This window comes from Brachycentrus maculatus, unplaced genomic scaffold, assembly GCF_059751285.1.
Source record: "Brachycentrus maculatus isolate JH-2025_06_01 unplaced genomic scaffold, ASM5975128v1 h1tg000212l, whole genome shotgun sequence".
Lineage (NCBI taxonomy): Eukaryota > Metazoa > Arthropoda > Insecta > Trichoptera > Brachycentridae > Brachycentrus > Brachycentrus maculatus.
Genome location: NW_028280963.1, coordinates 122,221 through 137,916, shown reverse-complemented (window position 1 = coordinate 137,916; position 15,696 = coordinate 122,221). Strand labels below are relative to the sequence as shown.

At 30.4% G+C, this 15,696-nt stretch overlaps 1 protein-coding gene across 1 annotated transcript in view; it reads right to left on the bottom strand.

Annotated features, from left to right (window-relative positions):
• Positions 1-15,354, bottom strand: part of LOC148307033 (cuticle protein CP14.6-like) — a 143,133-nt gene extending 127,779 nt beyond the window's left edge. Inside the window, exon 1 of the mRNA XM_088264040.1 lies at positions 15,204-15,354. Within this exon, the coding sequence (XP_088120166.1) occupies positions 15,204-15,218 (15 nt within the window). The 5' untranslated portion in view covers positions 15,219-15,354. The remainder of the gene's footprint in view (positions 1-15,203) is intronic.
• Positions 15,355-15,696: the final 342 nt, after the last annotated feature.

Sequence of the window (15,696 nt, the reverse complement as noted above, 5' to 3'; positions counted from 1 at the left end):
TGCAAAATCCAAACCTCGGATTATTTTTATATACTGGGGAAACTAGGAAACGCCTGAAAACATGATTTTTAATTTTTAATGCAGCTTTTAATTTTACCAGTTATTTTTATTCACAAAATATTAAGTGTGTCCAAATACTTGTTCACAAATCTAGGTTTTCACCAAGGAATGTAGATAAACCCAGATTCGTGAGGAAGGATTTCAACACACCCAAAATGTCGTGAATCATCACCGACATCATCAGACTGGGATGTCGATTACGACGAAACCCGGTTGCTGGCCAAATAAAATTCATGTCGAAAAATTACATAGTTGTTATTTTATTCTATAAAATGCAGTTCCACCAATTAATGTCAGTACAAAACTTAAATCTAATATAAAAAAGTATATTTCTAATCATAGCATATGCATACAATTGTAACTAGAAAATGGAATACATAATATAGTGGCATTAATTAATCTCCAAGGCAGCTGCATCTCCCATAGGATGGCTCGTAAATGTTTTTTCGAGGAAATGGATAAATCCTTACACCTACTTTCATCGGAGGTAGCTGAGTTAACAAGTAAATCGTGACCGCTCGTAAAGTGTAGAGGCGGCTCGTACAATCAACATATTATATTATAATGTTGTTTTATCTGCTCCTTAGGCTGCAGGTTACGGAGGCTAGAGACTCGCCATAATACTAATCAAAGGTAACTTGTAGCTACACTGTACTTACTGCTGACAGACAAGGATGAAACACGACAGCTCTTCATATACTAAATATATTCACAATATTAATATTATTTATTATATGAGACACTGGATTATTCACTCTACATATTGTTCATTTGGTGCAACAATGCCGTAATTACACTTTTAGAAATATTACAAGAGATGCCATTCAGACGTTGCGTTGGCAACAGAAATGGCGCCATTTTCTCAATTCTACAATGACACTCGCACCATTTCACCACAAAATCAATTCTGACGATGTTTCTTCCGATGTAAATAGTATTTCCGCACATTCAGACATATTTAAATTGTTTAAAAAAGTATAATTACGGTATTGTTGCACAAATGAGCGATATTATAAGTCAATATTTTAATTGTTTTCACCTAGGCCTCCATCGCTTACGTCATCTGTACCCTGTAAAATACATTTCGCTCATATATCCAAGAATCTGGAGCGGAGGGTTTTATCTTTATATATTTAAGAAGAGTCGGGTAAATTTTTGGGTGCAAATAGACATCAGAAAAAAGATAATGATATACTTATGTATTAATGGGGTCTATTTTGCGAACAACAAAAATCGTATGTTGAAAAAAAAAGCAAAAAAAATAATTACGAATCAACACTTTATTAAAAACAGTTGGATTAATGTACTATCGAATATTAAACACGTTCATAAAAAAATGCATTAATTGATTCGGCAGTCACTTTGTGGAAATATCCATCCATTTTTAATTCAAGTATTATTTGGTAAATACTACTACATATTTCGTAAACTTTATCGCAACACGTGTTTCGGTGTAAAAAAATGTAGCGGAATACATTGAAACACGTATCACAATAAATTTTCAAAAATAGTGGCATTTACCGAACAAAACTTAATTTAAAAATATATATATGTGCTAGAAGAAAGCTTGAAAAGGTATTGATCATTTTATCTTATCAAAAAAGAACACGTAATATAGTATGTGAGAAAACTTTAAATTACATTCTAGAGTTACAGTCTTGCTACAGAAACAAGACAGAATAGAATGTTGACTGATACAACTATAAACGGTGGCAGGTGTTAGCAGAATGCAATTTTAAATGATTACGTATTGCATTAGTATTAAACTGAATTAGATATTCACGAATCAGGTTTAAGAAAACAATTTATTTTTACACAGTACCAAACTAGCATTTTCAGAAAGAAGCTCGCTTGGTCAGATTCCTGTATAAAAGCCAATCAATGAATTTAATCAAGCAACGGTTTAATTTATTGATTCAACTACGGGAAAAAATATTAATAAATAAAAAATATTCACACAAAAATAATTGACCAACTTCCTTCTTTTTTATACAAGTCGTTGATTATAAAACAATAAAAAATAAATACTACGCTATTCAATGACTTGAAACAGCATTTTGCAATTATAAATTTTATTGGTTAATTACAATATTAAATACATTTACCGATATGTCATGAACTTAAATTATGAATATTAAAAAAATATAAGCATATGATTTTTCATTATTCAAAAACATGAGCGCATATTATTATTTAACAAATAAAGAGAATTGGTTTGTATATTAAAAGCATTGTTAACATTGTGGTGTGGTAATATAACACTCTCCTTGTTATTCGTTCAAATGAAAATTTTAATGACCTGATGATGGAATGATTATTCCGAAACCGGTAGTTATTAATTAGTGTTTATTAAAGTGGTATTCCAGAAAGTGAACGATGAATGATAATAAGGAGAGCGACGAACGATGAATGTTAGAAAAGGTTTGCTGTGACCATATGAAATCATGATAAAATAGGAAATCGTGCTTTTTTTCAGGATTTGAACCCAGTTCCTCTGATACTCGGTCAGGTGCTTCTATCCACTTAACTAAATGGTCATCTACGCAAAACTTGATAGTTCGTTGATAAAACAAACTTGATATGTTAACTGTTTATGATTTTCACCATCACTTTATCTTCAGAATATTTTGTGAAATAATTGTGTATATTCAATTCGGTAGGCCATCTTTCCACAGGAGGTCGGCTTTCATCAGGGATATTCAGAATCTGGAGATTTCTTGCATACCACAAACCAATTTCTTTGATTCAGCCATCGGGTTCGTCTTTTTCCAGATCTTTGGACCCCTATTTTATTAACTGAAAAACATTTTACTTCTCATGTCTAACGATAGGGCCAAAATATAAGAGCATCTGCGTTTTGATGCATTCAATGGTTTCTATTTATTATTTTATTTAAAAAAATTGTAAAATGTAAGAATAAATAGTTACAGTCATAGTGAAACTCATAATGCAATGCTCAATATAAAAATTTATTGATTTAAATCGATGATATTAAGAAACACACGCTACTAGCATTGTCAATTTTAAAAATATATTTAGACACCCAATAATATTGAGGAGCTGGTAAAACGTGTGCTTACACTTATTCTGCATAATAACCTAGAAGTGAATTCACATAATAACAATAAAGAATATAAAAAATTTATTTTACCTAAATAACATGTGATCTACTACTACCATCACGCCGTTTCCCCTCAGGGGTAGGTTGAAAGGATGGAACGCCACACTCTTCTGTCCTGATATACACTCCTCGCCTCCTTCACATCCATACATCTTGTCATACATGCCCTCCGATTACGCAGACTTTTGACAACACCAGATTTTAGGTTCTAATTGATCTGATCGTGTCAAGTCTTTTTCGGTCGTCCTCGTTCTGTTTTCCCGCTCGCATTTGCCACATATATTTTCTTAGTCATTCTATCATTATCCATTCGTTTCACATGTCCATACCACCGTAAAGAACTCTTCCTAATCTTTTCAAGTATTCCTTGTTCAACACGTGATCTAAAAAGACAAAACTGCAATTTTAATCAAATTCAATATGTTCATCTTTTTACTCTATGAACAACTATGTGTCTATGGTATTTTTTAAATACATACTATTTTCTCATCAATTTTAATACGACAGAAGAGGGAATAATTTGTGTGCCGGTGTTATAAGATCACGTTCTTGTGTCATCACTAACTTTACAGCATTGATGTTATAGAGGAAACATTAATAAAATAGTGTTCATGTGCATCTAGAATCTACAATGAGATACTTTTATAACTCGGAAATATTAATCCGTGTTTTGAATTATAGTTTAGATTTGATTATGTTTTAAAATATTATTAAAGGAAAAAAATAATCAAATTGTATTTTAAATCGAAAAATATAATTGCAACCTAATACAATTTACAAAACAAGGAAAGAAATAATGCATTAAACAACGTTGCATTCGAATACGTACGCGTTTTAATCAACTGTTTTCTTTATTTTCCATTTGACCAGACTGAGTCACAGTATCGTGTGGTCGGGTGCAGCTAGATCATTAATACAAAGTGTGACCGTACAATTATAACCTATGATTGTTTTTTTTACTTGTGACATAATTTTTTTTAACTGCAATGGTAGCGCCATCTATTGACCGTAACAGCAACCCAAGCAAATATTTCTCATGGCAGACAGGGTATTTCTTAACAGCTGCTATCGCTAAGTATTTTTAATATTTTTGATTGGGTTGTCATTTCAATAGATTTGTAATATTTTTATTATTTTAGGTATTGTGAAATGAAAAAACTAACTAACTAACTAACTAACCATCACGCCGCTTCCCCGCAGGGGTAGGCAGAGAGAATAGAGCGCCACACCACTCTGTCCTTGCAAACACTCTTCGCCTCTTCCACGTTCATGCATGTCTTCATACATACCCGCCGATTGTTACGACTCCTAACCTGACCACTTTCAAGTATTTGGCATACCTGATCGTGCCATGTTTTTCTCGGTCTTCCTCTGGTTCTTTTCCCACTAACATTCGCCTCATAATTTTTTTTACCGTTCTTTCCTCACTCATTCGTTCTACATGTCCAAACCATCTCAACACACCTTTCTTAATTTTATCGATAATGCTTATCTCAGCTTTGCATTCCTTCCTTATTTCACTATTTGCACATCTATCATACATCGTTTTGTCGCACATTCTTCTGAGAGATCTGCATTCAGTCTACTTTCATCCTTCTTTTGCCAACTTCATGTTTCACTTCCATACATTAGAGTTGGAACCAGGAATGTGTGTTTTTTTATTTTGTTTGAAATGTGTGTTTTTTAATTTTCTTTTCCATTTAACCAGACTGAGCCACGGCAACGCCTGGCCAATAAATAAATGTGATTTACACTAGTATGAAATACAAAAGGGTAAGATAATATTACAAGATTATAATTATAACTGCATAAATATGTAGGTATGTACTTTTGAATGTACCAAAATAATGTACGAGTATTAAAAAATACAGTACATTCGTGTCTGATTTAGGAGTTGTTAAAAAGTTATATATCCAAATTCTCGCTTCAACACTGAAAATAAATATAATAATCACTGTAAATATTTATCAAATGGCCCAAACGTGTGCTTCCGAACATTTTCAGATGCACGCTAAAAGATTTGGTGGCAGTTTTCCGAACCGAGAAGCCATTTTCTTGAAATAATATTATTTGGTAATTTTCCGAATGGTCATGGCACTAAACAGCTCATTTTTCAACGTCAAATAAATTCACGCACGTCACATAATTCTGTAAATAAGGAAAACAGTCGGTGTAACGTCGTCAGACATTAATACACTTATTTAAAACTTTAATACCCATGTTGAGTAATGAGAAATAATTTTAGCGTTTTATGTGCTAGTCGACAACTTAACGACAATTTAGTACTTATTAATTTAGGATCGTGGGCGTAGGTGCTAAATTTATATTTTTTTGAAGTATTTCCTTTGCGCTGTTAATTTTTTTTAGAAATAACGTAGTTTCATGGACCTTAGCTCCCACATTTTTAAAGATTATAAACATTTATTTATAGATTTGGCGTTTAAATTCCATAACTCTATTTTGCAATTGATTTTTAAAGTGTAATAAATAAGTGGGTTCTAAAAATTAGTGTTTGATTTTAAAATTTAAAATATAGATTTTAAACATAATTTCACTATTAATGGTAGGACTGCTACTCTTATAAAGCTATCAGTAAAACCAGGTCTTATTACTACACGTACTGAGCTTATCTTACTTATAAGCTCAGTACGTGTAGTAATTGACAACTTTGTAATTATAAAGTTGATGAAATCACATTTATGTAATTATTAAGTGACACATCGTAATGCTAAAACCATATGTGAAAATATGTCAGCTATAGACATGTGTATTTTTTGCTTGAATTCTCAGTTAGCAAAATAATCTTAATGGTTTTTTATATGATAATGTTATGTTTATTAAATGGTTTCACTTAAAATAACTCTAGGGCAATATAATGAAATACGAAAAAAAAAGTTGAGTAAACACTATGTTTGCAATACTGAAGGAAGCCTGCTTTGTTCAATAAATATCTTTTGTCAGTCATCGGAAAATTTTTATATGTACCTACTGTATCCTTATAATTGAATTAATTCCTTATTTATTCGAACTAGAAATGGCTTCAAAATTATCAAGTCATAAGAATACATTCAAAAAAGTTCCTAGAAGAACAGCTAATATAATATTCTAAAAATATTTATTTGTAATTTTTATTAATGTGAATGATTGTGTTCTTAATTAAATGAAACGACAACAAAAAAGAGAGCAAAATTATTTTCAAAAATTAAATGAAGTTCAACAATAGCGTCAGTGATCAGTGAATATCATTTTTAGCACTAGAAAAGTCATTATTATTTAAATAACAATAATTGAAATTGAGAGATTGATAAAAATATTTATATTTAAAAAAAAATGCCATCAAGAAGGCTCAATTTTTAATATTTTCGCGAGAAAAAAAAATCAGTAACTATCAGGTGACTGGAAAAACTGAACGTCAACGCTATTATTTACATAAATTTCACACTTTAATGAAATAATAATTGACACAATTACCCCCAACCCTATCCTTATCGAAACCCAATAATTTGTTCACTGTTTATTTCATATTTCGTGTGTGTATGTTTAGTCATAAAATAAACCCTGAAGAGGGTAACAGGTTGTAGCCGAAATTAGTTGGTTTCTAATAAATATGTGAGTGGATAAAAAACAAAGTCTTTTTATTTCTCATAATGATATATTATAATGATCCAAAAAGTTTATGCTTTCAATATTCAAAATACAAAAAAAAGAAAGAAATAATAACGGTTTTTCAATTTTTATGGTAACGTCATTAGTATTCTAAACGCCAGCAGAGTTGATTTAATAAACCCATAGTCAGGTGAATGTATGTATGTTTTGTATATTATATACCCAAATGCAGAGAACGTAAATTTTCAATACTTTGTATACAAGCTATGAATCTGTGCTAGCATTATGTTCAGATCAACTCAGGTGGTGTTAGGTAGACTCGTAAATATCGCTGATAGATGCCGAACATACATTAGAATCGTGTCATGCAAAAGTATTTCAGCGTATAATTAAATATACCCAAATCAAATTAAAATCAGACTAGATTGATTAGTTTTCTATTCATGCCTCGGGGTGTGACATTATTTTTGGCTGTCGTATATGGCAAAACTAGAATCATAAATGAAATGTCGCTGATGCGATGACAGATACATTATACAGCTGTCAATGTTAGGAGATCATACTTCACTGAAGAAATTAATTTCAAAACGCCCCAAGCTCTTCCGGGAGGTTAGCTTTCAGGTTTCTTAATTATTAACTAAGGAAATTAAGACGTTGAATTGTAAAATTTATCATCACAAAATAACAGCTACACCAGGATTTAAACCTAGAATCTTCGGATGTTTGGCGAGTTGCTCTATCTATTGAGTCTTTTCTTGCATTTTTTCATACTTATTTTTTATTTTATTATATGGTATTATATAAAACAATATATTATTTATATTATCAGATACAGACGACTGCGTTTAATAAGGTTGTTGAGAGACCTCTCACTTCATCCAAAATACAACGGAAAAAATCTCAATAATAAATTTAAAATTATTTTGAAAAAAATATAATACACAGCATTTTATACACGTTTACCGTATCTATTTACAAAAGTTATAAATTAGGATAATTTATAAAGCGCAATTTTCGTTTCACTTATATTAATGTTGTATGAGAATATTTTAACCTTTATATACACAAATATAAACATATATGTTATTATCTGATTTAGTTCAATTTATTTGTATTAAAATACATTTTGTTCCATGTTCGCTTCGGTTAATTGGGGCAGTCGTTTAATTGGAAAAATGTTAAACATAGTCCCGAAAATGACTGTATTTGATAATTAATAATAATAAGAGCCAGTTGGTGAAGCGCCGTTTTCGTGAAAAATCATCCTAAGGGAGCTTGTATTATTATTTAATTATATTTTTGTAGGCCTAAAGGGTTAGATACCAAAGAAATGAATATGTGAATGTCTTTGACATAATAACTGTCTACAATAATCACGGAGCTGATTCTGTTTTTTTTTGCTTGATCGGGAAATAAACTATTTCCTGTATAATTAAAATAACTTTTAATGACATATTTTTTAAATAATTAATATTAAAATTTACTTTGCTAATTTTATCACCGCGCACAGTAACAGCTTTGATAAATCGCATCTAAAATATGATTTGTTTGTGTAGTTTACATGTTATAATCTTATATTACGAGTTTATTCATTTATTTTATAATAGGCATTTAAATAAATCAAAATGTAATAAAATAAATTGTACAGTATGCATTTGATATTCATTATCTTTTTACTTTCCTTTCGCATACATTAATTTAGAAGTGATGCATATATAACTAAAATTATTAACATTTTAATTGCCACGTTCGACTTCGAACATTAAAATATATTTATGTTAGAGCAATCCTTTCTTATACATGGTTAAAATAATAACAAAAAATTAGGATTTTTTTTTACAGTTATCTAAGACCAAATCTTAAATTTATATTGAGAAATAGAGAAATAAAGATTTCATATAATGGTATTATTTTTAGGTAATAATCAAACCAAATTTCATTGTTACCGACATTATCAGACTTGTCATCAGATATGTCGATAACATTTAAACCCAATTGGTGCTTAAATAAAATAAAAATTAATGAAGCAATTTTTGTTGCATTATTTCTTTTCTACATATGTAGATAAAATGTAAAATCTTTTTATGCTAAGTTTTCATTACTTTTGAATGTATAACTGTAGTCTATAGTTAAAAAAAATCATTGGCTCACAAACTTTTGAAATTATGCATATTTAAAATATATGCTTCATATTTTTTCTTTTCATTTCACCAGACTGAGCTACGGATACGCGTGTCCAGGTAAAAGCTAGTTTCTTATGTAAAATGCAGAATTACCAATAATATCAGTAAAAACTCATACTTGTATATTTGAAATTTAACTTACAGTAATTTTTTTAAAACAAAATTTAAGAGTATATTTACAATATAATTTACATTATTGAATATTTTTCGCAGATACTTTGTGGCACATTTTATAAACTTTATAAAATTAAACAACTTTTTTAACCACTTTTTTATTTTTAGCACGATTTAACCTACCGGTTTCGACAAGAACCTTTTCAACATCAGGGTTTATTAAATTGTAAAACATTAAAATACTGATAATTAATTACATTCCCTTACCAAAAACTTCCATACACTCCGTAATGTAATTTAGGATTTTTTACGGAGTGTGTGGAAGTTTTTGGTAAGGGAATGTAATTAATTATGAGTATTTTAATGTTTTAGAATGTAATAAACCCTAATGATGACAAGGTTCTTGTCAAAACCGGTAGGTTGAAGTGTACTTATAAAAAAAAGTGGTTGAAACTAAGTTGTTTAATTTTTATAAAGTATAATTTCCCTTCATATAAAATAACAAATTTATTGTTTGTTGAAAGTCATGAATTAAATGTTAATCTAGGTCTGTGTTTGAAAAAATCGCACAGATGTTAAACATAAAAACAAAATAGAACAATGGCAATTATTTTTCGCCAGATTACGTAGATAATTAATGTATCTAGTGGAGATAAAATGTTTCGGACGCGAAGTGCGTAAGTTATTATTTATTATTGATTGTGTTATTAGAGATAGGCGTTACCGTACACGGAATACTTTTTTGGAGGCAAAGTTAATTGCTTTAGTATGTAGTTTTGAATGTTGTCCAATATCGAGGGCTTGTTATTTGATATGATTCAAATTATTGTTCCGTGATTATATGACAAGCTCACCTGGGCATTACAATAAACAATGAAAAAAGGTTAGTTTAGGAAACGGTGTTATAAACTTTAATGTTTAAAAAAAAAACAGAATTGGTATTGAACATAGCAATGAAGTCAAATGAGTTTTTTTTAGATATATTATGTTTAGCACAATGTTTGTCAATTCACATTTTTTTTTTATTTCAAAAGAGGACTAAAATTCGTTGCCAAAAAATAGAAAAGAGTGAATTATGTAATAAAGAGATCCTTTTTTTGTGAAAGTGTTTTATTATCAAAGGATATAAATGTCTATATACTAACTAACTAACTAACTAACCATCACGCCGCTTCCCCGCAGGGGTAGGCAGAGAGAATAGAGCGCCACACCATTCTGTCCTTGCAAACATTCTTCGCCTCTTCCACGTTCATGCATCTCCTCATACATACCCGCCGATTGTTACGACTCCTAACCTGACCACTTTCAAGTATTTGGCATACCTGATCGTGCCATGTTTTTCTCGGTCTTCCTCTGCTTCTTTTCCCACTAAAATTCGCCTCATAAATGTCTATATAATGTAACATTATTTCAAGATAGGAAGTAAAATGTTAAGTAAGATACATTTAAGCACAAAATGTGTGTTTAAAGATGTAGATATTCTATTATTTTTAAAATATATATAAGTGTTTTATAAATAAATTGGTTAACGAATTTTCATGTTCAATTCTGTAAAATAAGAAAAAATCATTATGTAACCCAACATCATCACGGGTTTGATGAAAACGGTTTTTGTCAAATCGGAAAAGTGATATTGAAAGTGATAGTGGAAAAGTATTAATTTACGTACAAAATTACTTACACCGTTATTTTAGACACACAAACACACACACACACACACACACACACACACACACACACACACACACACACACACACACACACACACACACACACACACACACACACACACAAATATACACATATTTTTACACGGTGACTGTAACTACCTACCTTTTGTAATAAGCTCATATCGCTCGCTCCTTTCAAGAACGTCATAAATCAAAAATTGTCAATTTTCAGTTTAGAATGTTTTCGGAATGCCCAAAAAATGTACTATATCCCAACAAAAGAGGCATATTTTTAACTTAATATTTACCCGCTACAGGGCAGAAAGTATTGTTTTCACATTTTGAAGAAAATGTTTACTTTAATTATTTTTATGAATATACCAAATATTTTTCAAATGGAGAAAAACCTTCAGGTTGTACCTAAAAATATCTATTGCACAGAAAAAGTTCAATAAGTGGCTTGATGTTTATTTTTAATACATTGTATTATATTTTCAAACTTTAAAAACGTTCTCCTGAAAAATCAAATTTTTTGATGTATGACGTTCTTGAAAGGAGTGAGCGATATGTCTCTTGATCCAACCTACATTTTTATAAATGGTTAAGTTAATTTTCAACCATACGAAATCAAATTGGGTAAGTTAGTGCATTCTGTGACCGATTAAATCATTTCAGAAACAGTTTCGGATCAATCTATGGTAGAAAGTCAGACCACTTTTCAATGACAAATGCTTCGTGCTTATCTATCGAATTATCAAATGAAATCCCAATAAAACAAGTCCACGGTACTAATGGTTCCCTGGTCGGCCGGTAGACGGTGGATAATAATAATATCCAAAGACCAAACGAAGGCAATGAATCACGACCCAATAATAAGCTAATTAATCCACCTGTGCGGGTAGAAGGAAAAAAACAATCAGAGTTCATACTGCAAGTCGCTAGGCGTGGCGATCACTTAAGGATTATTGGAAATGATTTATCGAATTTGCCTACTTGCGATAGGTATCTCAAGTCAACCTCAAATTTATCATAATTATTGTTTGGTATTTTCTGGCGTTTCTCATGTGTGTGATTATAATCCAGGATTCGGACCTCACATACTAATAAAAGAGGTTCTGCTTAGTAAAAAGCTTCTTTACATCTCACCAATAGATGTCTCTAGTGAAGTTCTAGTGATACAAGAACAAGGTTTCTAAATTGGTTCATATATATAGAACTTCCAAGAATTTGAGTAGTGTGGTTGACAATAATGGGTAGAATTGGTGAATGTTACACGTGTGTAAAGTGATCACTTAAACCAGCCTATGACGGTAGTCAGCCCCGTAAATGCCCAGACTTCCATATTCTTCTTCATCTTTGATGAGATGTCAAAAAATAATATAAAATTTATCAGTTTTAAAGGCCGCTGCCTCTGAATGCGGTTCACGTGTTAGATTTAATACGCTTTATTACAAAAGCTATTTTTAATTTGTGATGCGGTTTTTGTCTTCATTATGTATATGCTAGAAAAGTATTCCTTGTAATTTATGGTCAACTCCAAATAGAATTACGTATATAATACCTAATGAACTATATGTATGCATATGTACATCAAATCTTCACGTTTGCTGAAAAAAAAAAAAAAAAAACTAAGTACTGGAGGTCCCGGGTGCGATTCCCAGGGGGGGTCAAAAAAATACAAGTGATTTTTTCACTAATATATATTCATTATTAGCTAGAATTGGTACCTGAAGTGGAGGGCTGATCGCCGTTCTTCCATGTGTTGATGATCAAGATACCAGTGTGTTTATATAAGATGCAGTGCCCTATGCACCATAAGTTGTGGAAAAGGATTTTGAAAAAGTACAACTTAGAAATAATCAGAGAATTGATCGTTTTTTTTAAATTTTTAAGTTTATACTCTTTTTCATCATTTAGATGGATTTAAATCAATTATGTTTAATAAGTAGATAAATATGAATATTTATTTAAGTTGTTTATAGTTATTTGTTTATATCAATAAATCACCAAAAATCCATCAAATTGAATAACGAGTTCCTTTAAGCAACTCGGAAATAAAAAGTTTAAATAAAAAAAATGCACACAACCAGTCCCCTGTATTATCTGGAAGCCTGCATTATTTATTGATTTTTCATTCGTGGTATCTGTGCCGAACGTAACCCCCGCAGAAATTAGGGATTAACAAGTGGGCTCTCAGATTACTCTTGTGGCAAGACTACTTCATGTTTTTCTTATCAACATTTACGTTTAAATAAAGTACGTAAGATATCGCCATTAAAGAGAAAGCTGTATAATATCGAGTTATTTATTTGGCGTGGATGAGCTGCAAAATAGTTTTATTTTATGTTATTTTATGCATATTATACTCATTATAAATTGTTGGCGTTTATATTTAAAGAGAAGAGCTTAAAAAAGGTTAAGTCGTATATGGGAATACATATTTTTCACTTTTAAACATATAAGTAAAATTATCTATACAGTGAAATCTCGAAATAGCGGACCGCTATTTAACGACATTCGGATATAACGAACAAAAACTCCCGTCAAATTATTGACTATTCGTCAAATAACGAAGTTCAATTATATTATAAGCATTTTCGTAATTTTAGAGAGTTGATTATAAAAAAAAACATATTTCAAAAGTGCGAACAAAACTTAATTAATTTTTAAAGTAGCATTACTGAAAGCGAGCGCGTCAATATCAAATAGCAACGTCACATCACGATGAGTATCAGACTACAGTAAATATATTTTTTAAATTTTGTTTGTGTCTTATATTGTTTATCTACTATGTATCTAAATACAATGTACATGTATTTAAAAATTGATGTATTTATAATTATTTTTATATAACGGACACCCCCTATAATACACACACACACACACACACACACACACACACACACATATATATATATATATATATACATATACATATACATTTTGAAGACTTAAAATATTAAAAAAGAAATCAAGCAGTACGACAAGACTTACAATACGTTCTAATCGAACTAGAAAGTAATTTGGTATTTTACCTGAAGGAAAAACTTTGCAGGTGTCGTATGGCGCCATGTAGTAGACTGATAACCAATTTCACTATATTACTTAATGGTATGATTAGTTAAGTGAGCGATAATGTATTGCTGTGCTTAATATTACACTTAAATACTGACTATAATATAACCCACAACCCACATAAGATTTCTTAAAAGAGTCTTTAAATGAACAATATGTTTGTAAATTAGAAAACCGCCTTCGTTGTCCAGCGATTAAAACCTACGAGTGGCCATTAAAGACCGTCAAGAAAAATCCAAAATTAACCAAACCCTGAGGTATTTGTATGTACCAGTATAAATATAATATTTAAAATAACACCTGGTTAAAATGATTAGTTTCGTGATTTAAATCTAAATATCCCGATATGTGTCACATAAAGCGAATGGAGGTTATTAATTTTAAATAAATATGTGATAATATTTGTTTATTTTTATTTTGAAATAGACTAATTACTTAATTATAATGTAATTTAAATATCAATAAAGGGACTTGATTTTCTAGGGTACTGTTTGAATATTCAATGAATCGAAGGGATTTTAAGTTATTTTACACTTTTAATTTAAGTTGTACTTAAATTAAAAGTGTAAAAGTAATTTATTGTTGTTTTCTTTAATTATTGTAACATGTCTTACCACAAAGTTAATGCCGAAACAATAAATAAAATATAAGTTGTACTTAGTAAAAACCGCTGTTTCTTAAAATCTATTGTGACACGTGTTCCAGTGCATTCCGCATGCAGAATGCATCGAAACACGTATCACAATGCATTTTAAGTAATTGATGTATTTAATTAGTTACACTTAAATTAAAAATTGATAGATTTTACCATAAAGTGACTGCTAAATCAATAAATGAAATTATTTTGCACTTATATTTTTGTTACGTATGTATGTATATTTTTTATGGTAGTTTATAAATACCGGCGATAATATATAAATGCATAATTATTGAGAATAATATTGGGATGAGTTTTATTGGTGAAATCGCTTGAATGTAAGCACAAGAAAATCAGACGCCGTTAATTAAGCGTCTTTTCAAATAATCTCACACGCGTTCTCATTATTGTTTTCTCTTACACTCAATTGATATTATACAAATATAGGTACTTCATTACAGGTAATTATATTTCCGCTTCAGGTATATTTGAAAGCATACACAGATTATGTACTTATTACACATTAGGTAAGGTTCATATAAGCAATATTTTTTTCTATTGGTCACTTTATATAATTTTCTAATATTTCTTTGTAATCATTTAATATTATTATACCTTTATTTATGGGCACCGAGTAGTGTAAATTGTTGTGAAAATTAAATTATTTTGAATAAAGTTTAAAAACTTTTATCTTTACTGTTTTATTCCAGAGTTTTGAGATTTAAACAAAGTATTACCCTTTTACAAGACATCAGGTTCGCGCCGCCCAGGACGACCACTACTGACAATTCGTCGGCAGTTCTCGTCAGAACTTCGGGACGCGGATCTGACTTGGGAGGATGCAAGGGAGCTGGCAGCCGATAGAAAAGCCTGGAGACAGTTTGTGGACTCCATATGCTCCACCTAGGGAGCGGATATGGTTTAATTATTAATTACTTTTTACAAATTCCAAAACAATTTCCAAAAAATACGTTAGAAAATATCATTTATTTGTTATTGACTTGAAATTTTTTAATTTATTCAATTGGATTCCTCCGTAAGGGTATATACATTAGCTGTGGTAGAATAAGTTATTTTTATAACCTTTATCCGCACCTAATGGTGCATAGGGCACTGCATCAAATTGACGTAGTGTTATCTTGATCATTACTTACACGAAGGCAAGGTGATCACTCTTGCGCTTCAGGAACCAGTCCAGGGTTATATTAAATAAATATTACAGTGTTAAAT